This window comes from Malaya genurostris, chromosome 3 (genome assembly GCF_030247185.1).
Source record: "Malaya genurostris strain Urasoe2022 chromosome 3, Malgen_1.1, whole genome shotgun sequence".
NCBI lineage: Eukaryota > Metazoa > Arthropoda > Insecta > Diptera > Culicidae > Malaya > Malaya genurostris.
In genome coordinates this window covers 7,806,287-7,830,150 of record NC_080572.1, presented here as the reverse complement: position 1 = coordinate 7,830,150, position 23,864 = coordinate 7,806,287, and the positions used below count along the sequence as shown (strand labels likewise).

General features: G+C 37.6%; 1 protein-coding gene across 7 annotated transcripts in view; it reads right to left on the bottom strand.

Moving 5' to 3' along the window:
- Nucleotides 1-23,864, bottom strand: part of LOC131439296 (insulin-like receptor) — a 224,667-nt gene that overhangs the window by 76,053 nt on the left and 124,750 nt on the right. For all 7 annotated transcript variants that reach the window (XM_058610147.1, XM_058610148.1, XM_058610150.1 and 4 more), the window contains one exon: nt 197-486. In XM_058610147.1, the coding sequence (XP_058466130.1) occupies nt 197-486 (290 nt within the window). The remainder of the gene's footprint in view (nt 1-196; nt 487-23,864) is intronic.

The window sequence follows — 23,864 nt, the reverse complement described above, 5'->3', positions numbered from 1 at the left end:
TGGAGTGTGAATCACAGCTAAATCGGCATCTATTTTCGCTTAAAACGACGAAAAATGCTTCCTACCAACAATACCGAAAACTAAATGGCGAACAAGAATTCACACACACTCTACTCCCTGTTGCATTATTCAATAGGTCATAAAAATCATTCCGCATTCATTCATCGAAAGGAAATGTGGTGGGTTATGGACGTACCTCGATGTGCATCAGCTCGTAGATGACGATGGCGTAGTCGCTGACCAGCGAACTACCCCGGATCACGGCCAGATTCGGAAACAGCTTGCGCAGTGTCTTCAGCCCGTTGACCCGAAACAGGAGCAAATATTCGGTGATTTCTGTTAGCAGTGGAAAGGAGTAGTTCTCGAAGCTCGCCTCGGTGTATTTGTCGATCAGCAGGATGTGCACGAAACCTTCGACCACGACGCAATCCTTCAGCCTATCCAGATTGGTGGGCGAATTCCGGACGTCCACGCTGCCGCAAATTTCTGCATACAAAATAATAAAGAAAGAAAAAAGTTAGTGAAAATTATGATACATTTATTTATATAATTGTGTTTTGACGATTAGTCTTGACAAGTTTTTCAATAATACGTAAACACTCTAGCAGATATTCAATACCCACGGTCGGTCGGTCGGTCGGTCTTGCTATGAGTTCCATCATTACCATTTGAAGATACGTCGTAAATCAATCCTCCTTGAAGTGTGGTGAAGTAAATTTTTTGAACAAATATTGCTATCAGTTACAGTTTTATGACTCGGTGGCGCCTCTTCCTCCTACACTAGCGCGGTCGAAGTGAATGCACTGGGGTGAAATGGACTTTGGGTCAGATATTCAACTATTTCGAGATACATTCTACGTTAGACTTGTTTCCAACCGCTTAGCATACGCTTCATTATACCATAGCAATGAGTATTTATACCAATCCCAAGCAACACCAGCCTCAGGAAAAATAGGAGGCGATAATGAACTAAAATAAGTAAACACCAGTAAAACCGCAGGCCAGCGACGAGCGACAATCAGAAAATGGAAACAATGCACGAAAGCACTGGGGAAGTAGTGTACGCAAAAGGAAGAAAACAAAAACAAATACGTATGTTGCTTTATCGGCAATGTGTGGCGTTATTCCTTTCGGCGTGAACGCGCAGTTGTTATTTATACATGCTTTAAAGTTGATAAGCGAGCGTTAATAATAACAGCTATTTTTTCACCACAGCAATAAACGCGGATTTGCAGGACAGGAACCGTTTTCAGAACTCATGCCTCGAGCGGATAATCGCGCGCGGCATGTGATTCATTCATAATTTCTACCGTCACCCACCACCACCTTGATTCGGTCTATCTCCTTCTACCTTCTGATTGGAGCGGAATGGAAGCAAACGATAGAGATTGGGCCGTATGAATAAAATGTAGTAAAGTCTGTTGTTTGTAGTATCTTCTCAAAAACATAGTCCACAGAGTAAAACACGTTTGGTTTGGTTTTAATTTTTCTACATCACTTCATCAGCAAACACACGAGTAGCAACCTCTGGAGCTACCTACCGAAAAATTGTAGTAAATACCACATGTTCGAACGTTGTTGTGTAGTAAAGTCTCTGCTTTTGACAGGAACGTGATCCACATGTAGCATTTACTACCGAAATTCAAGCATGCTACGTTTTATTCATACGGCCCATTATATCTCCGAACCGGAAGTATCAGCCATTTAATTTCGCAGAAACGCATCACGCAGAAAGAATCGAAAGAGAAGCTATAATTTACTTTTAGCTCCATTTGAAATGTTAACAAACTTTTCGTCTCGTATGAGAATGCTTGAGCCATTTAGTATCTGGACGCAAGAATATTCCGATTATTTGATGAAATCTCAAACTAATCTTCGAATACCAATCATCCATTAGTACACTGTGTCTGCTAATTTTAACCATTAGGTTTTTTCAGCGAGGGCAAATGCGACCATTTTGTTGCTGCATCCAAAAAATCGCATTCTGAGTCACCTTTTCACTTTTCTCTTTGACGATTTCCCAATATTGTTCAATCGGATGGAACTGATGACAGTTGGATGTATTGATTTTCTTTTCGAAGAAATCCACACCATTATCTCGATAGAACTGTAGCACTTCTGTGACAGCTTGCCGAATCAGGCCAAAGTTCATTGTGGTCCATTGTGAGAATTAATGTACACAAGAATACACTTTTAAACAATCCTCCTTGGATTCTTTGAAATTCAACTTTAGTTGAAATTCAAACGCGTTTCTTAAACATTTTCATGCGAACGAAATTCGCTTATTATACGTTTGTAAAACTCGTGAAGAGTAACTTTTGAATGATAGTAAATTAATGTTTATCATAACACTAGTTGTCAGAATATTAATGTGATGATAAATTATCTACATCTTTACTGCTCTGGTGTTACAAGAAGAAACGATTGATATAAAGTAGTGCTATTTACAGTACTGATAGCCGTTATTGCAATTAATAAAATGTGTTTAACCAAAACTAGAAACCAGTGAATTGCATGCGTTTGAATTTTGGTCTTAAAATCAACTTGATTCTCCATCGTGAAAGGGGCTGTCCATAAAAGTCGTCACGCTTTTTTGGTAATTTTTTACTCCTAACCCCTCCTTTGTCACAAATTGTCACAGCAGCAAAGACACCACATCCCCCCTATGTCACATGTCACGAATTCAAAATAAATAAAATTCATCTCAATACATTCTCAATATGTATGACAAACCATACAAATATGAAGGCAAAATCGATTTATTATATGCTGTCATTAGATTAAAAATTATCACTAAAACTACAAAGTCATCGAAATTATTTTATTAATATTAATTATATAATTTAACAAAAGGAATTGATGAAACATTTAAATCATTTGTTTTAAACCTGCTAGGGGTACACATATATATATTATTTCTTTAGCTAAGGAATAATATTTCCTTAGTGTAGCATACAGGGCTGGGAAAATAAAGATCAAAACCTCATCAAATCGATATCACTGCCGAAGAAGATCGCTTGTGATCTTTCCCAATAAACTTCTGATCTGATTTTTTCAAGATCAGTTGACCAGTGATTTATAAATCACATCCATCAAAATCGATACTGATCTGCCGTCACACTAAAATTTTGAGCTAAAATGATTCTTGATTCATGTAAGTTCAATTATTGGATGATTCAATCATCTCTGATCTTGGTGGAGGAAAACCACATATGATCAAGATAAGACATGACATGATCTACGTCTGAAATCGTTAGTTACTTCTGTGTATGATATTCAAGCTGAACAAGGTAAATTAATCAGCTGCATGACATGCTTTATGATTGAACATGTTTTTCTTATCATTATAATTATTGATAATCTCAGCGTATATGTTAATGTTATTCGCTGGTTTTACTGATATTACTCCGCCTGAATGAATTTGAAATACATCAAAAAGCATGGCATTTCGATGCGACCGACCAAACAAACTTTTTAAAATTCTTTCATTCTTTGTGTGGTTTATAATCCATATCTTCAAGTCATGTACAAAAATTGTATGAACAAAGTATTTAAATTGAAAATGTTTAATCTTCATTCATAAAATCTGTTGAAACTGTAAGTTGCAATGGTTCAAAAAATAAAAATCAGTGCATTCAGTTCGACTTTTTGTTCGTAAGTAATATAGTGGTCACAATTAGAAAGTTTCGTTGACACCAGCACTTATTAAACGACAGTATATTAAAAACCAAAATAAAAATGGTTCAATGAATAATTCATTTAATATAAAGCAAGGGCTGATAAAGGTTCTATCATACAGATAGATGGAAGGTAATATCATTTTTCTGCTTCATTAAAAATAATACTTGGCTGAATAGGATATGGGTGTGATCCTTTACCGAAAACTAAAAATTAAAAATAAATATTAGGAACATAGGATCTCATTAGACTTTGAATTGATATACAGTTTTTTCGCAAATCAGTTACCAATCATAGGAATCAATTAATTTGATGCGTTACTTTCTAAAAAATCAACAATCATTACTTCAGTGAATAAAAACCGTGTTTCTAGTCTATTTCGCTATTATGTTGTTACTACAACAATATTAACTTTTATTTATACCGTCATAATATAATATATTATTTATATTAAATATTACACATTTTTTTACATATCTTAACATACATTTATACATCTTAACATACCGAACATCATTTAAAACATCAGAACGTAGATCAATAAGGAATTTTTTATTGTCATTCAAAATCAATGATTTTCTTTAAGATGGAATAACTAATCGTAAAACAACTGAAACCGATTTGTTTTTCAACTCACATAACTGTTAAACAAAAACAAGGTCGGCTGTTGTAACTAAAATCTTTATTAAAATTGAAAAATGTGTATCTTGACTAACTGACAGCATCTTTTTTACAACCAAAAATTTTGTTATTTCAACCATCGTTTCTGTTGATCGAAAAACAAAAATGACAGTTTAGAAAAAAGAACAATCGATTAGTTGTACCAAATTTTTACCAATCAAATTCAGAAAAACAGCTAATATTTTGGTTGTTTCACGATCGCGAGAGGTTCCGTGCGACCACCCCATTTTTGTGCTGCAGGTGCACATTACCTATTTTAACATTTACGTCTGCTTAGCGGTTCAAATTGAACAGCCGAATATTTCATTAAGCAGTTCAATTTGAACTGCTCTGCACTGACGAGTCTAATACGAAACGTAAAAAAATGTTGGACTGTTTATTTGCTGCTCGCTTAATATGTGTGTGGTTAGACTGGGATACTTCTTGAATTTTGCACGATTGCTCATGATTATTCACTATATATGGTGACAATAAAATTTGTTATCAACGACTATGATCGAAATATGATTTGTTACTTCTTGCTCCATTCTATTTCATCAGTCTTCGCACCGTACCGAACCATGCACACTTAAAAAATGTTACATCTTTATAGATGCACATAAAAGGAGCGTCGCGATTTACTTACATTCACAATACAAAGCATTTAAAGATAAGTCATATCATTAACTTCACAGTTGTTTTAGCTGAAGCTCACATCGATACAGATGCAAAATATGTGTTTACATGTTAGTAGATGTAAAATTGTGTCATCACCGAAGAAATTACGGCATACTTGAATTTACGTCAAGCGTAAATTTCATTTTTTCTAAGAGTGTGGGCTATTGGGTGATCCTATTGAGAATAACAATCATTCAAAGTCGGTGCTGGAACATACGGCAGCTGGATTGTAAAACCAGAAACCTTTGCCTTAGACCTCTAACCCAGGGTTATGCAATGGTGAAATGAAGACTAAAAACGTCCCTTATCCACCTAGCAGTGAGATGATACCTTTTATTTTTTATCAATCCGCATGTGTTTTTTGCATGAATTTTGTTGAGTGTTTTTTGGTTCTCATGACCAAGGATGGCTTTTATCGTATCAAAGAATGCTCACTCTTCACTATTTACACTATTGAATCAGTGCCATCAAAGAGAGTTGGAAATCATCGCAACAACAAACACCCGGCATGGCTCATTTAACATAGAATAGACACCAGTGCGAGAGCATTCCTCTTTCGATGACATTTCTGAGAATCAAAGGTTAGCACGCTGCTGTGGGATTCTCTCTGAAGCAACAAACGGTCGTTTATTCTCGTTTCGCGATCCGATTCTGTATGGGCAGTGGATAATTGCGATAGAATCATTTTACTATTGCCGCTTATTCTAACTATGTGCATATAACCTTTGTATAAGTTGTGTCTATGAAAATGTATGTGAATGCTCCACACAAGGGTTTTGAAATATTGCAACCTAGTATGAGAAACATCCAAGTTGAACCATCGATTCGATTTTCTGCGATAATTGTCAACTTGCGATCCTCTCTTGAGAAATTCCACACAGCAACGATCATTATCAGACTGTATTTTTTTTCAAGGGTCGTGAAATACTCAGAGTATAAAGTGGAGCGAAGAAATGTAGAAAAATTCTCTCGCGGTTCATGCATTGAATGACTCGAGTTCTTATAGCATCTTCTCCCGGATTGAAAATGTTGTATACAATATAGAGAGCAATATAGCAGCTTCTGTCAAATTTTCGGCAATCACCAACACTGCTCATGACATTATTTCAATGACCGTCGTTTTAAGCGGCAATTTTAGATTTTAATCATTCATTACTCTGTAATGTCGAAACTGCAAATCGGATCGAATTTGAATCTAAAAGTGAGACTAAACATTCCAATGATATGTCGAAGTAGGTTCCACTTTAGAATTTACGGTTATTTGAGGTACTTCCAAAGCCGGTATTCAGGAACCAGCATAACCGAAAACGATTTGTATGGCCATAAATTAATATGACTTTGAAGCTGTTTTGGATTGGCATCTTCTATATCGGTTTGAATTTTAAAAACTCATCACCCTGTAATTCCAAAATCGGAAGTCAGAATCGGATAAAATCATTTAATTTTGTATGGGACCATAAATCCTTTAGTTTGAATTTTTGTTTTTAAAATTCTAGTTGGCCTTCTATTAAGAAAACGATTGAGCTTTTAGAGATGATGCGATACTGGAACCGGAATTCGAAAGTCGGTTTAACCGAAGTCAGTTAAATTCACCTGAGGAGCTGTCTAGATCACATTCGATTCAAAATGTTTGAAAAACAGTGAAGACATCTTTGAGAATTGTAGTGCGAATTAAATTTTTGGGTGCCTTCCGGATCGAAAATTGACTACCGTTAAAACTGAAATAAGTTTATTTGGTTATCGACTAACTAGAAAATGCTGATATCATCTGCTTTACATATGCCATATTCGAACGATTATGTTGCCAAAAACGAACCGTGCTAAAATCGGTTCCAGGCAAATTCTCATGAAAAAGGATGCTGTACAGTCTTTTTGGTACTTAGAAACAATTGTATGTAACAGTATAAAAAATCGTGTTTGACGTTGCTCCCAAGCATTGCTTTGTCATACAGCGCTCGAAACTCCTACTGCTGGAATAGGGGGAAAAGTCACTTATACAAAAATGTCGATATTTCCGTTGAAAATGGACGGATTTCAACAATCTATGACTTGTTGGATAGGTATTACCGTGTGAAATCTAAGTCTGAAAATATATTCTGTTTTCAAGGTCAATTGTGACAAATACTGTCAAATTTTGACATAAAACTTTGTTTAACTCAAAAAGTAAACATCCTATCTGAAAACCATTCAATAGCGTTCTGGGTGATGGGAAGACCTTTCAATTGCGACTAGTTTGATCAAAATCGGTCCAGCCATCTCTGAGATCTCGACCTCTTTGTTGACAACACACATACAGACACACACACGGACATTTGCTCAGTTCGTTGAGCTGAATCGATTGGTATATGACACTCGGCCCTCTGGGCCTCGGAAAATTTTTCTAAAGTTTGAGCGAATTCTATACCTATTTTTTATATTTATAAAAAAAGGTAAAAATCACATAATCTTTATCCCATAGTCCAGTATGGCTTCAGGATTTAATTTTTGGAGGGTGATATTCCCCATTTTTCGCACCCGAGCAGCCCACATCAAAACAGTTGTCTGTTTCCTCACGCTACCTGCGGCGATGAATGACCAATTATACAAATAGAATAATGATGATTCAATTCAATTTCACAAATAGTTAAATTTGTAGATTTTTTTTGTCAAGCGCTTTACGATGCCACCTGATAAACTCGGATTGTAAAAGAATACCCACACATCGCTTTGTTATGTACATTAAAGTCATTCCACTACTGTATATTTTTTGGCGATTTTCGCCGGGGGCAAAATTTAACGATAATAAAACGACAGAGTCTCCTGTTGTGAGTCATGATGTGTTCTGAGAAATTCAAGCGCCACCGTCGTTCTTCTTCACACCACTACGATGAAATGGGTCGCCAGTTTTACAGAGGGTCGATGTATCTCGGCATAATTGTGATTTGTCTCTTATCAACAAATTCTGGAAACCGAAACTGTCAAAGCACACTGAAATCTGCAGCTCCCAACGACGGGTTGTTGTTGTTTGATTAAATTTTGACGTCGTCATTGTCGACATCTTTGTGCAAGCTCACACGTGGCTTCTATACGAGGCTCAGACAGTAGTAAACAGACGTACACAACCACCAGAAACACACACAAATAAACCTAGTTCAGAAGGGAAAATTGTGAAATTCCAGAAACCAACAAGCGTTGGCTGTGTTGAATGCGTCAGCAATTGGCGCATGACAGTCGCATCGAAAGGCGTCGACAGTTGCGAGCCACGACGTCACATTCATACACTCACTACCTTCGTCACCGGTGCTGGCTTTGTGTTGGAATAGATAATGGAAAAAGCTTGGCTTAGCGGTGCCATTCCACAGAAAAACAAGAGCTATTCATCTAGCAGGCACCATGGAACACCACAAAAACTACGATGAATCTCGATCCGGATGGAGTAGGTTCATGAAGGAAATCGATTTTCGTAAGACATTTATTATGCCTATTATGCGGGAAAAACAATGTGAGTTCCATCTTGGTGTCCTTGGTCACTACTTCTGGTGCTTTGACAACATTTGACGAGCTTTTCAAACACCCAAACTAAAGTTCGAAATACGGAAATTTCGCCTACTCGAACAATTATCGCCCTGCCAACTATTTGACAAAATGGCCCAAAGGTTGAGCTTCAAAATCAATCAAGTATATCGATCCCGAAATTCTATTATTCAAATTATATTTAAATTTACGAGAGGGAAGACAGTAACTGAAAATATAAGTAGTTCGCCATGACGACAGTGTTTTATTGGGTAGAAACTACAACATCCGACAAATGCAATTAGGCCTCTATCACAATAGTCGAACACTAGAAAAACGTCCATATTTACCGGCATCCGTTCATATTTTTATGCACTATTAAAAGGTTCCCATCATGAAGCTTGTTTCTCCACAGTAGAGCTTATTTCACAGACCGGGCGACTCGGGAAGCACATTGTTAATTGATAATGCTATCATAGTCGCTGCACGATGATGTTTTGTCCGTTCATCGTTGTCAGATGGTTTCATCGTAGCATCCGTCACACAACGGCGGTTAGCATTCCGAACAATCATGGTGCCATTCACATCACAGGAAGAATGTTAAGATGATATTTTCAATTTAAACATTGCAGCAAAATGTCTGTGTCAGCGTTCAACAAGCACGAAAATTAGATTAGATCACTTCGAAAATCCACCACATAGGGTCAGAAAGTTTTTCTGGCCCGAAGAGACGAATGACCTTCAGGTTAAAATCTCCATAATTGGAACAAAAAAAAATTCGAAAATTTGGTTAACAATTCCATTAGATTCCATGACTATGGGTCGTCAAATGGTGAGATAACGAAGTCCTCACAAGTTCCTATCTCATGCCTCCCCGAGCGTCTATGATGACATTTGGTCAATAGAACGGCGTCGACTGGGTGCTATCGTCTTCTGCGTTAGTAGCAGAATGAGAGGGTGCGAAAAGGCTTGTAGTTTGAAGCACATTATTGAATTGAATTATATTACATTGTATTACATATTGTTGTTATTATTATTATTATTATTATTATTATTATTATTATTATTGTTCCCAGGCGGTAGGTCGGAATTACCGATTTCGTTGAGCAAAGATACAACAGGTGTTTTGCTGTACTGTAGCTATTACTGTAATTTATTTCAGTATAAATCTCCTATTCGATATATAATTTCATGGTACTTACAAATCGGTTTGAAAATTCAATTCAGAGAAATCTATCCGTACTCCTACCAACTGAACTGTTTGATCTGAGTAAATTAGTTTAGGTTAGGTTAAATTTTATCAATATTGTTTTTAATTAGATAACTCACTGCATAAATCTATCAAATTCCCAGTTTACTAGGAACAACAAATTACTGTAATTTTAAACTGAACTGTTCAGATATAATGGATAAGTTTGAGACTGCTTCTTTTCCACACGTGAACTGCTTGCAAAGTGAAAGATGACCTCGTGTTTTTCACGGCATATCTGTTACATCATTTCCTGCTGTCATCATGGCATCGCTGATCTTCTGACAGCTGACTACTGTAAAGCTAAGAGTGCTGCCAGCATCAACATTCTCTCCCCCGTAACACTGGCCACCAGGTCCAGTTTTACTACCATCATTAACCTCTAGAACCACCAATTTAGCCACAGACCTACGTACAAGTCCCCTCGCAGTTTTTACTATAGCCTGCCGAATTTTTCCGTCAACCCCTTTGATCACTTGAGCTATACGACCTCTTATCCACTCATTCCTCTTACCTTCACCGACTATCATCACCAACTCCCCTTCAGTTATTGGTTTCACGTCTCCGCACCATTTCGGTCGTTTTGTCAAAGTAGGGAGATATTCCTTTGTCCACCTTATCCAGAACCTATTAAGTTGATACTGTAGTTGATCCCAGGATGAACGTAGAACACTTTCTGAACAAGTAATCTCTACTGCTGGCTGACGTATCCCGCTCGAGTTGCCCAGAATGAAGTGATTTGGTGTTAGCGCTTCGTATTCTTCTGATTCTAACGGTAGATATGTTAGTGGACGACTATTAACGATAGCTTCAGCTTCCACCATAAATGTTTCCAGTGCTTCATCATCCAGCTTGCGGTTATTATTGTAAGTTGTTTCTACAGCAGTCTTAATTGAGCGTACCATACGCTCCCACGCACCGCCCATATGTGGAGTTCCCGGAGGATTGAAAATCCACTTCGTAGTAGTACCCGTGAATGTAACTGCTAACTGTTCAATCTGTTCCTTCAACAACCTTTCAGCCCCTTGGAAATTGGTACCATTGTCCGAATAAATCTCAGCTGGAGAGCCTCGACGACAGATGAACCTGCGAATACTCTTTACACATGATTCCGTAGTCAAACTGTGAGTGATTTCGATATGTACTGCACGCACAGTCAAACAGGTAAAGATTGCTACCCATCTTTTAAAGTTACTTCTTCCTATTCTCACAGTTAGCGGTCCAAAGAAGTCTATCCCAACATATGTGAATGGACGCACAAACGATGCCAATCTAGCTAGCGGAAGCGGTGCCATACGAGGAACCTTGGGTAAAACCTTGTAAATTCGACACCATTGACAGGATCTTGCTATTCGTTTTACTGCTACCCTCAGCTTTGGAATGTGATACAGTTGACGTATTTCGTTCACGACTGTTTCAGTATTACAATGTCGATATCTTCGGTGATAGCTATCGATTATCAATGCGGTAAATATATGTTTATTCGGAAGAATTACTGGGAACTTCACCTCCTTCTTCACATTCGGGGCAGCTCCGATTCTGCCGTCCACACGGAGAATACCATCTTCATCCAAGATAGGACAGAGCTGGTAGACAGAACTGTTCTTTCCAATCGCTATCTGCTCTTCGATTGGTTTTGATTGGTTACAGGATAATACTGCCATTTCATCTGGGAAGCTCTGCCATTGCGTTTCACGGATAAGATGACGCTCAGCCTTCTGTAATTCCTCAGATGTCAAAGGACCTATTAATCGGTTTTGTTTTGTGATACATCGTTTTAGAATTCCAATGAACCGGTACGCGTATGCTACTGCTCGAATGGCTCTGTTTAGCTGCGAAAAACGTCCAATTTCGACGATACAAGTTGGAATTTCTATTAATTTATGAACGTAGCATGGTCGTAACTCATCTTCTGTGGGTGGCGAAAGAGCTTTTTGTTTCGGCCACTCCGTTTCCGAAAGCTTTAGAAATGCTGCACCTTTAAACCAAACACTGTCAGCAGACAATTGTGGTCCTTTCCCCCATTTGGTCGCAATATCTGCCGGATTTTGCTTTGATGGTACCCAACGCCAGTTTTCGACATCAGTCAATGTTAGCAATTCTCCTATCCTGCAAGCAACGTATTGTTTATATCTACGATGATCAGCTTGCAACCAAGACAGAACTGTTGACGAATCGGTCCAGAAAAACGTTTTCGTTATAGACACAGTATGATTTTCTTTGATAAACTGCATCAGACGAGCGCCCAGAACTGCGGCTTGTAACTCCAAGCGTGGTATTGATTGTGTCTTCAAGGGGGCTACCTTCGTCTTTGCTGTTACTAACACGGTCTCAGGAACACCTTCCGAATTTATTGTCCGAAAGTACGCTGTTGCACAGTACGCAGACTCACTTGCGTCGACAAAAATATGTAGCTGTAGATCCTTATATCGATCACTAGTTGCGTCAGGAAAATAACAGCGAGGTATTTTTAGTCTGCGTACGCTTTCCAACAAGTTTGTCCAGTTTTTCCATCTTCTATGCAAGTCATCGCTCATTGTTTCGTCCCACTGAATTCCTGCTATCCATACTTCTTGTAGTAGTATCTTCCCGTGAACCACGAAAAGTCCCAACAAACCTAATGGATCAAAAAGCGACATTAAACATTTCAGCATTTGTCTTTTGGTGGGGTGTTCGTTGCTTTGGATCAGCGATTCAATTTCGGGTTTCATATCTATCGAAAAACTGAGAACATCATCCTGTGTCGACCACAGCATACCAAGAACGCGATCATACCCGTATGACTTATCAGACGTTAACTGTTTACTCTTTTGCGGTACCGGTTCTCCTAAACCACTTAAAACTTCACTACTGTTGGAGAGCCAGTTTCTTAATTCAAAACCGCCATGCTCGTGTATCGAACGCATTTCGCTGGATACCTTTATCGCCTCCTCTATGCTTCCGTAGCTCTCTATAGAGTCATCAACATAGTGATTATGTACTATGCCGTATGCTGCTCGAGGATACAATTCCTTGAATTCGTTTGCGTTTTTGTTTTTGACATACTGTGCTGATGCCGGCGAACATGTTGAACCAAATATTGCGACATCCATAAGATAAATATCCGGTTTACTGCCAGGGTCACTACGAAATAGAAACCGTAAAGATTGACGATCTTCCTGGCGCATGAAGATTTGATGAAACATTTCTTTAAGATCTGCTGAGACTGCCACCTTAAACTGACGAAACCGAACTAGAACTCCAGGAAGCGATGTAAGTTGATCCGGGCCTGGTAACAGAACAGAGTTGAGTGAAATTCCATTTACAGCCGCTCTTGCATCCCAAATTAATCGTACCTTACCAGGCTTTCGTGGATTAGTTACTGCTCCAAGTGGCAAGTACCAGATACGTCTTAAATTTGAACAAGCTAAATCTTCCGCGGTCGCGCGGTGCGCATAACCTTTAGATTGGTATTCATCGATTAGCTTATACATAGCTTGCTTCAACTGTGGGTCACGGTTCATCTTTCTTTCTAAACATTCCAGTCGTCTGAGAGCCATGTTATAGCTATCAGGAAATTCTATATAATCATATTTCCATAAAAGACCAGTTTCATAGTGTTTACCGACACGAACTGTTGTTTGCTCTAGTATCTGAAGGGCGCGTTTTTCTTGCTCCGAAATAAGAGGTGTTATGGGTTGTACACAGCTATCCTCGGTAACGAAAAAATCTTTAACAAGTTCATGCAGCTCTTGATCGGAAGTGCATCTGCAGGCATGACAATTGATCGAAGAACGTCGATCACTTGAGCTCTCTCCACCGTAGATACACCAACCCAATCTTATTTTTACCGCTACTGGCTCACGTTGGAATCGTTCTTTCATTTTCAACGGAACCATCACATTCAAGTTGTTAATTCCAATTAGTATCTTTGGAACCGCATCAGTATAGCTTGTTACCGGAAGCCCTTTGAGATACTTGTATCGCTCAACAAGATGGCTGAAAGACAACGACTGTGTAGGTAATGATAGCTCCTTCACAGTTTGCACATTCTCCAGAGAATACTTCTTACCTCCTACAGCAGAAATAATCAAAGAAAGTTGTTTTGATTCTCGTTCCACTCTGGTTACATTAGCTGTCCACAGCAGACACAATGGTTTTGTTATTCCGTCTGCACCGAGTTTTTTGGCTAAACTGTTCTCAACTAAAGTTAAAGATGATCCATCATCAAGAAAAGCGAAGGTTTCTACTTTTCCTTTTGGTCCATGTAATGTCACAGGTAGTATTTTGAACAGTAATGATCGTTCATCTAAACGGTGCGTGTAACTCGCCGAAGTATTCATTACCGCCTGTGAATTCATCTCAGTGTTACTGCGCGATGAATGCAAAAGAGGATGATGACGAAACTGGCAGCCATTCGTTCCACAGCAGCTAATCTTCCGACAGCTTCTCTTTCCGTGGGAACTTAAGCAGTTTCGGCAAAGTCTACAGGATTGAACACATTTCCATCGACCATTTACTGAAAGGTTTTTAAACGTACGACACTCCTGAATACGGTGACCAGTATTCTTACAAGCCGGACATAGTTTTCCTCCTTCTGTATTGATTGGCGAATCACTTACAGTACTGGGTGTTGATGTACTTAAATGAGTATTTATGTTGCCTTTTGATTTTACGCTCTTCCTTTCCACATCACTGGATCTCGTTCTAGTATACACTGTCACTTGGCTCACTGCTTTCACTACACTTGACATAAAGTTTCCGAATGTCTGAAGGTTCACCTCTGAAAATGCTTGGAGATACGTCCCCCATTCCATTTGAAGATGAGGAGGAAGTTTTGCGACCAATTCCGCGAGAAGTGAGGGGTTGGACAGGTGCGCGGTTTGTTCCGCTGCTACCAAATGATCGCAAAGGCATTGTATTGACATTCCGAAATCGATAATTGATTGAAATTTATCAATTTTCGGAGCTGGGGTTGCTCGTACTTTTTCTAAGAGGGCTGATATAATCAAATCTGGCCTCCCATAAAGCATATGTAGTGTTTCCAAAATATGCGGTACTGACTCAGGAAGAAGTAATCGACTCTGTACAGCGTCGTATGCAACTCCCTTTAAACATCGTTGGAGACGACATAAATTTTCAGCACTAGAATATCCACAAATAACTGTAGAATTCATGAAACTGCACGGAACGACCGAAATCAGCATTTTCGCGAAAAATTTAGTTGATTTGCTGATTTTAGTTAGTTATTTTTTGAGACAACTAAAAAAATCTTACTTTTACTGATTTAGATTTTTTATTCTCATTCCCTTAATAATAATAAAATATTTGTTGAAATGACTATTTTTTTAGTTGAATTTACAAATTAAACGTGCTGTCATTTCTTAGCTAAGGCACATTTCATTTCCATTCAACTAATTTTTTAGTTGAATTAAAGAAATATAATGTTGTTTTCAACCAATATGAATGGTTGAATTGGCTTCTGCAATCTGCAGCTATATGGCGCCCTGTCACCGAAACGTTAACACCGTAATGACTACTAGCCAATAGATGGCACACTACTGCCGAAAAAATTTCAGACGCGGTTGTCTTTTCTATATTAGCAGGTATAAATACGATGTTGTATTGGAGAAAAAGACATAAACGAAACGTAAACATCGTTTTGTATTTTTTTCTTCTTAATCACTGTTTTCTTCATTCTGACTGAAAACTTTGAGCACTCGGAAAACAAAAACCGAATACAAATAGTACACCGGACGGCGCAGCTCGGAAGGTTTGAAGATACAAAAAAACTTCATAACAATTAGAGTGAAACATTCGAAATTCACTTCACTGTTCCGCGTAAAAACATTATTACGCACAATCGCTTCAAGTGCGCACAAATTCTGAATAAATACGATTTCCACTAACAGTTTACGACACTTTTACATATCGGTTTAGAAATTTAAATAAAGATATATCGAACACATGCGAAAAACATCAAAACAATTTTCAAGCAGTTTCAATAAGACTGTCCTTTTTGGCTTTTTAATGGATTGTTTTGCTTTGACACTTCTCATGAGTTTTTGGCTAATAAACTTGTTAATAATACCCATTTCAGTTTTGGTTTCTTTGTGCTGTCCTTCAGTAATGAAGGTGATAGATAAATAGAAACAAATTTTCTGATTTTAATAACAAAATTAGTTGTCAATGAGAATTTCGTGTTGGATTGAAATATTGCTGGTTTGTGTCCAGGATATTCACCAACTAAACACATTCTCTAAAAATAAGAGTTTTTTCAGCAAAGTAAATTCTCAATTTTAACTAATTTTATAGTTATTTTGGAAATTTTGTTGTTAAAATCAACTAATTCAAAAACAGTAATACGAATTAGGCGCAGAGCTAATTTCGGTCGTTCCGTGTGCTTATAAATACAGGCCATTCGGCAGGATTTCCAGAAAAGAAAGGTAAATCACGAGGCATTACTTGCCGGGCGGCTAACTGCGAGGGGGTAGGGGTATAATTGGCTACATGTGCGTAAGGCATCGTCGCCTGTGGTGGTTTTAATGATAGATTACCAAATTGTTTCAGTAATGGTTGTAGATTTTCATCATTATTCTGTGTTATATTTCTAACTAGCGGAATATTATCTTGCTCACCTGGTGGTACGAGAAGGTTTGGTCGTCCTTTGGACTGACAAATGTTACCTGGTAGTACTGGTGGTGCGGATTTTATATTGGATTGAAACGATGGTACTGGTGGTGGTAACGATCCAGGTGGTATTACGAGTGGGAATGACGGTAGCGGTGCGGGAATAATCTCGTTCGATGGAGTTGATCGAGCTAACGGTACTGTACCTGCGATCCTATTGAGAATGGTCGGATGAGATACTTCCTTATGCTCTGAATTTGTTGCTCGAACTTGTCCAGGCACTGCATGGGTTGCTGATTGTTGTGTTTTTGACCACTGTCGTAATAATGTTTGGCATTTTATAAAACTGAGTTGATTTCCAGCGACGGTAGCGTTTTGATCGTCATGACAAGGTACTGGCGGCGATGATGAAGGCTCTCCGACCATTGAACTATAATCTTGGATGTCTTCTGGTTGCTCTGCACTGTTGTTTACCCAATTTGTCACTTTGGCGAAATTTGTCCGCTTACTCACTCGACTGCGTTTACTGTGAAGACTAGCGTTGTCCTCCTCCAACTCCAACTCAGATTCAAGCAGTTTATATTTTTCTTCGACGAACTTTTGTTGTATTGCTTTCAGCTCTTCCAGCTTCTCAAGCTGCATTTTAAGCCTGGTGGATTTCTTTGATCCATCAGATGCGCGAGAAATGGAGGCTACACTGACCGAATCATCATCGTTACATTTCGTACACGACCATGAACGGTTTGCGACCGAATCGGAGACACCGGCACACGAGAAGTGCCACCACGATTGACAGTTGTCGCACTGCACCATACTCTCCACACCGTTAGGACGTTGGCATCCAGTGCAGTCAGTTTGATCATCATCGGGTGTATGCGACTGTTGTAGACTTTGGTCATCTGGCTTCTCCGGTGTTGATTGCATATCGACACACGATTTTAATAGATTTGTTCCCAGGCGGTAGGTCGGAATTACCGATTTCGTTGAGCAAAGATACAACAGGTGTTTTGCTGTACTGTAGCTATTACTGTAATTTATTTCAGTATAAATCTCCTATTCGATATATAATTTCATGGTACTTACAAATCGGTTTGAAAATTCAATTCAGAGAAATCTATCCGTACTCCTACCAACTGAACTGTTTGATCTGAGTAAATTAGTTTAGGTTAGGTTAAATTTTATCAATATTGTTTTTAATTAGATAACTCACTGCATAAATCTATCAAATTCCCAGTTTACTAGGAACAACAAATTACTGTAATTTTAAACTGAACTGTTCAGATATAATGGATAAGTTTGAGACTGCTTCTTTTCCACACGTGAACTGCTTGCAAAGTGAAAGATGACCTCGTGTTTTTCACGGCATATCTGTTACATCATTTCCTGCTGTCATCATGGCATCGCTGATCTTCTGACAGCTGACTACTGTAGAGCTAAGAGTGCTGCCAGCATCAACAATTATTATTATTATTATTATTATTATTATTATCATTATTATTGTTATTATTATTAATATTATCATTATTATTATTATTATTATTATTACTATTATTATAATTATTACTATTATTATTTGAAATGAAATATTATATTTCCTGCAGTACTGCGACGAAAGAAGAGCATAACTTACACTGCGACATCAACTGTTATACATTGTATCATAGCATATTATTTCATATATTATCTTCTTCTGTGTTATATTATATTATATTGTATTATATTATATTATATTATATTATATTATATTATATTATATTATATTATATTATATTATATTATATTATATTATATTATATTATATTATATTATATTATATTATATTATATTATATTATATGTTATAGAATATTGTTAGAATATATTGTGTAATGGTATATTATATTGTGCTATATTATATTATATTATACTGTGTTATATTATTTTATATTATATTTTTGCAAAGCCGTGTGCAACGGTGATTTTTAACGGATTTTCACTTGTGTGCTTTACACAGCTTGTTAAAGTTTGTACTAGCTTGGATGTCTGTTCTCTGTAGTTATATTCATCAGATTCCATGACTCTGAACGTCCAAAAATCAAAAAACCTTCGCGAAGCAGAGTATAATAAACACAGAATCCAAAAGTACAAGATTTTAAGGGTTCAGATTTTTAAAAGCCTAAACGCTTAACAATCCGAATTTTTAAAAAAAGTAATTCTTTAATAAACTTTTCTTTGGATCTTGAATCAGAACAAGAGAATTTATTTGGGTATAAAATAAATTTTTTCATTGTTGCTTCAAATTATGGTTTTAAATTTTAAACACACATCACCTTGTTGTTCCCGGAAGTCGGATCCGAGACAAATTCAATAGTAGTTTACGGGATCATAAGTCTTTTCGTTTGAATCTAAGTGTGTGAAAATCTGTTCAGCCGTCTGTTAATGTTTTTCACAACTATTTCCGGTTCTGCCGGAACCGGGAACTGAGAACCGGTATAGCCGAACTCGGTTCGTTTGACCAGAAACTAAAATAACCTACAAATTGAAAAAGTTTTGAGCCAAACTTAATAAAGCTTGCTTCAGATAGAATTGGAACAAAGACAATTGCCTGTATTTCAGTTATTTATTATTGAATTCAAGATCTTTTTTTATACAAATGTAGCGTTTTCTTCATACTTTTGAGAAAAAAACGGATAAAATTATTCGTCACGGTTTTGAATTCTCGAATTTTTCCTGTAACATCGTTCTTCGTCCATCGTTTTAGCTATCTTATTCCACCAGGTCGTCATCTGATTGATGTCTTTGACAACCTTTCCCTTGAGTCTCCTCTTCATGATTGCAGTATTTCTCAATAGGGCGGAACTAAGACAGTTGGGTGGGTTAAGGTTTTTCGGAACAAACTAGACCCCTTTCTATGCATACCATTCTTGAACGACTTTGCTGTATTGACAGGTTGCCAAATTTGGCTAAAGCATTACGGGATGGTCGTGGTATCGAATGAACGGCAAATCTTTTTGATATAGTTCCGATGTCATTGTCTTATTTGTAACAAAAACTTTCGTTTTGTTTTGCCACAGCTGCAAATGCCCTGCCAAATCATAAATTTTCTTGCAAATTTATCGTCAAAAACTAATTTGAATTTGGCTGGAACATCCCCCCGAGCCGTTGCCAAGTAAAATTTTTGACCTGGGATTTGCCCGAAGACAGCCATGACATAGGTTTCATCGTCCATCAGAAGACACCCGTCGAACTTGGTCAGCACCTGGTCATATAGTTTCGGACCACGAATTTTGACTGTTTTATAGTCCGATTTGGCTGTTTGCTAGTTCAATACGATACAATGATTCCTTCCTGGAGTCTAGTTCTGCTCACGGTACTATGGGCAGCACCGAATTTTCTGGCCAAATCACGTTCCGGCAGATTAGGATTCCTCTTAATCGTCTTCAAAATCTTACCACGCAGTTTTCGGTCGACAGTTCCACTCCGACGATTGGCTTGAGGCTTCCGAATCGTCGTCAATGTTTCCTTATACCGTTCGATAACGCGCCATACGGTATTTCTGGGCAATTTCAGCTGTTTAGCTAGCCTAGATGCAGACCACAATGGATTTTCCAAATAACTGTGCACAATTCTTTCCCTTCTTTCAGCTTCCATGTTGATTGTTTACAAAGTACAGTCGATTTGCGGAATGTCAAAAATCATACGTGAAGCTGACAAAATTCCCGATACGTGGGCGCCAAGAACTTCTAAATTCGTCCACCAGCAGCGCTACAATATGAGCAACAGTTTGTTCCAATTCTAAATGAAGCAAGCTTTAGAATTTCTCCGTTTTATGACAGGTTGCAATTTTAAACATTTTACCCTGTAATTTCGCAACCGCAATTTAACATCAATTTATGGAACCGTAATACCTTTCATTTGAAACTAAATTCGTGAAAATGATGGTATCTGAGATATTGGAGTGATTTCCGGTTTGAAATAAATGATCACTTTTTCCGGTACATCCGCAATAGGAAACTGAGATTCAGTATAACCTAAATCAATGTATTTGGTCATCAATTACGGGTATGGCGTGACGGCAAGCCGATGTCTTTCACGCAACTGACCTGGGTTCGATTCCGAGCCGTGCAGCAACGGTTCGAGAGCCAAGAATCGATAGGTCAATTAATTCAGGAGTCATATGAATTCATGAGTCCTAGACTTCAGAAATTAACCAAGAATTCGGACCCAAGAATCTAAAATTACAGAATTTAATAGTTTGATCGTCAAAGAATTCAAGAAATCGAGAGTTTCAGAAACCGAATATATAAGACATCAAAATCTTAGAACTCGAGAGTACAAGACTAAAATAGTTCAAAAGAGCAAAAATCTGAAAATAAACGACTATAAGTGTTCAAGTATCCACGAACTCTAGAGTTCCCGAAATTAAAAGAAATAAAGTTACAAAGTTCAAGAGTCTAATCCAAGGAATATCAGTGTCCAAAAACTTAAGCGTTTTGAATTTAAAATTACCAAATGTAAGAGTCTTGGAGGCCAAAATCTCAAGAGCACTACAACTCGAGCTTTTTAGAGTACAACATATCGAAATTAAGTCAAAACGATTTAGAGTCTTATAGAAAAAATATCATGAGTCTCAGACTTTAAGAGTACGAGAGATCGAGAGTTTCGAACTTGAAGATTTGAAAATTTAATAGTTGAAGTGGTCAAACGTCCAGTTCAAGAGTCTTAGAATTTAAAAAGAAAACAGCATTCAGGCAATGAAAGATAAAAACACTAGAATAATGTCATCTAGGTTGGACCACTTTTGTAATTTGCCCTGTACTGCCCATACTCGCATATCATTCCCATATCGATTTTCGCCAATATTGAGTTAGCTTAAGGAATTAAATCTATTCTCAATATACTCTCAGAAATTGCAATAAAAGTTGAGTGTTTGTTCAGTAAAATGTGAAAAAATGATGTGTTTCAGATGCAAAATACCCGCATATTAGTCCCATTCAGTGCAAATTTCAATACACTGAGGTCTTTTTTTATGCGGTTTTTTTACGCGACTTTTTCATGCGAATTTTCAGAGTTATGCGTTTTTTTTTTATGCGAAGTTTCAGAGTTATGCGTTTTTTTATGGGAATTTTCAGAGTTATGCGTTTTTTTATGCGGTTTTTTTATGCGGTACCTAAATTCGCATAAAAAAGGCTTCAGTGTAATGTTGGAATAGTAAAGATGTATTACCGATATTTCATGTAATAATACCATGATTTCGCATTAGGTAGCACAATATATCAAAAAATTCGGAAGTAATATTTTAATCGTCTTTTTCTCGACTTGCCGATTTTCCATATAGGACTGATATGCAAGTATGGGCAGTGTATCTTTTGTTTATATTGGAATATTCTCAATATTGATGTATTATTTAAAAGTTCTTTTCTAATCGCAAAACACAACATGCGAACAGGTTAAAGAAATAATATTTCCTTTTGAAAAACTTGTTAATGGTTAACCACATAATGGAATTATATACTTACTTTGGAGGTGTCGTCATTTTTGTCCAAGCTTTGAACCCTTTTTCACGGTTATTATGAAACTTTTAGGACTGCCAAAACAAGACAAATGCACAAAACATTCTTCGTGACAAACAATGCACTGAAAAGTTTGCTATCATTGAGAATAATACTTCCATGATATAACACCGATGGCAAGACGTGTCATATAAAACAAAAAGCAATGGCCCAATCTAGACAGTGGCCCAACACTGACGACATTCCCCTACAAGTCGAAAAAGTCCAAGAGCGCATAATAGAATAATTGTACAAGAACTGAAAAGTTCACTAGTCGAAAAGTACAAAAGTCCAATAATATAAGAGTTCAAGTATCCAAGAGTCCATGAGTTTAACAGTTCAACGTTGCTGGTTAAGAGTTCAATTATCAATAATCTAGGAGTCCTTCTCCCCGGGTAATGACCAAAATGGTTAAAGCCGGGTTAGAATAAATGATATAGAAAAGGAGTCCTTGAGTCCAAACATTTAGGAGCACTACAACTCTAGATTTCAAGACTCCAAAATTTGAAAAGCCCAAGAGTACGATATTCAAAATGAATAAAAATCCAAGAGTAGAAAAATTTTGCGCCTCGAAATCAGAAACTCGAGAGCTCGTAAGATTGAAAAGTTTAAACGTTGAAGTGTTCAAGAGTTAAATAGCCCCGTGATACACGATCTAGAAAGTTCATACATTTTCCAGAGTCGAACAATGCATGTGTCCAAACGCTAGAGCGCTAAGAGTGCAAACATTTAACATTATTAGAATATAAAAAAATCCAGTATTCAAATATTGGAGAGTTTAAGAATCCAAGAGTTTAAGGAGTCCAAAAGTTGAAGCACCCAGTGCCCAGTGAATCCAAGAGTTCAAAGCAAAGTCTTGGCATTACATTCCTTTGGTGGAATTTGGCCTTTCTGTTTCAACAGACTTCGCAGCCGATTCTTAGTGTATCATTGCATGGCTAGTGCTATGGATCGTACTGACACCTAGAATCCTTCCAGGCGCTCGAACATACGACAACTGGCTTGTAAGACCAGCGTCCTATGCATTGAACCGCCAATCCGGAACGCTGATCCAAGAGTTCACAAATCGTTAATGCAAGAACTGAAAAGTTCACGAATCGGAGAGTACATAGGTCCAATAATATACCGTCCAAGAATGCAAAAGTCCAATCAAAATGTTCGCGAGTCCAAGAGCCGAATCATCAAATCGTTCTTGACACAAAGAAATCAACAGTCTTATAGTTCAATCCGTCTAATTCCTACATTCAAGAACCAAAAAGTAAAAGTCCAACAACGCAAAAGACCGTGGATGCGAGAATCCAGGAATTCAGGAATGCAGAAATCCAAGAGAACTAAAGTATCCATGAAATCGAGAGCCCAGCAGTTCACAACATTGAAAGAAGAAGAGTTTAAAAGTTGCAAAGCTCAAGAGTCTAGTAGTGCAAAATTACAAGAGTTCAAGTGTGCAACAGTTCAAGCGCCAAGTGTCCAAGAATAAGAGTCCTAGAATTCAATAATTTTTAGAAATCAAACATTCAAGAGTTTAAGGATTCAAGTGTCCAAAATTCCAAGTACTCAAGCACGCAATATATGAGAAAATGATCACTTGAGTCTATGAATTGAGTAAAAACAAAATTGAAGAGTTCAATAGTGCGAAGAGTACAAAAGACCAACACATCAAAGTCAAAGTCCTGGCATTACATTCCTTTTGTGGAATTTGGCCTTTCTGTTTCAACATACTTCGCAGCCGATTCTTAGTGTACAGCGTCCGGCACTCGAAGTGTAACCAATTAAAAAGACTGGTGTATCTTTTAGTTCGGACTTTGCTCTCCAAAATGGCCCAAAGAGAATAATTCATTGGATTCGCATCTGGTGAATTCGAGAGCCATTGTGTGGACGTGATGAAGTTCGGAACGTTGTTTTTCAGCCATTCTTGGTTCACTCGAGCTTTGTGAGACGGTGCCGAGTCCTGCTGAAACGTCCATGGTC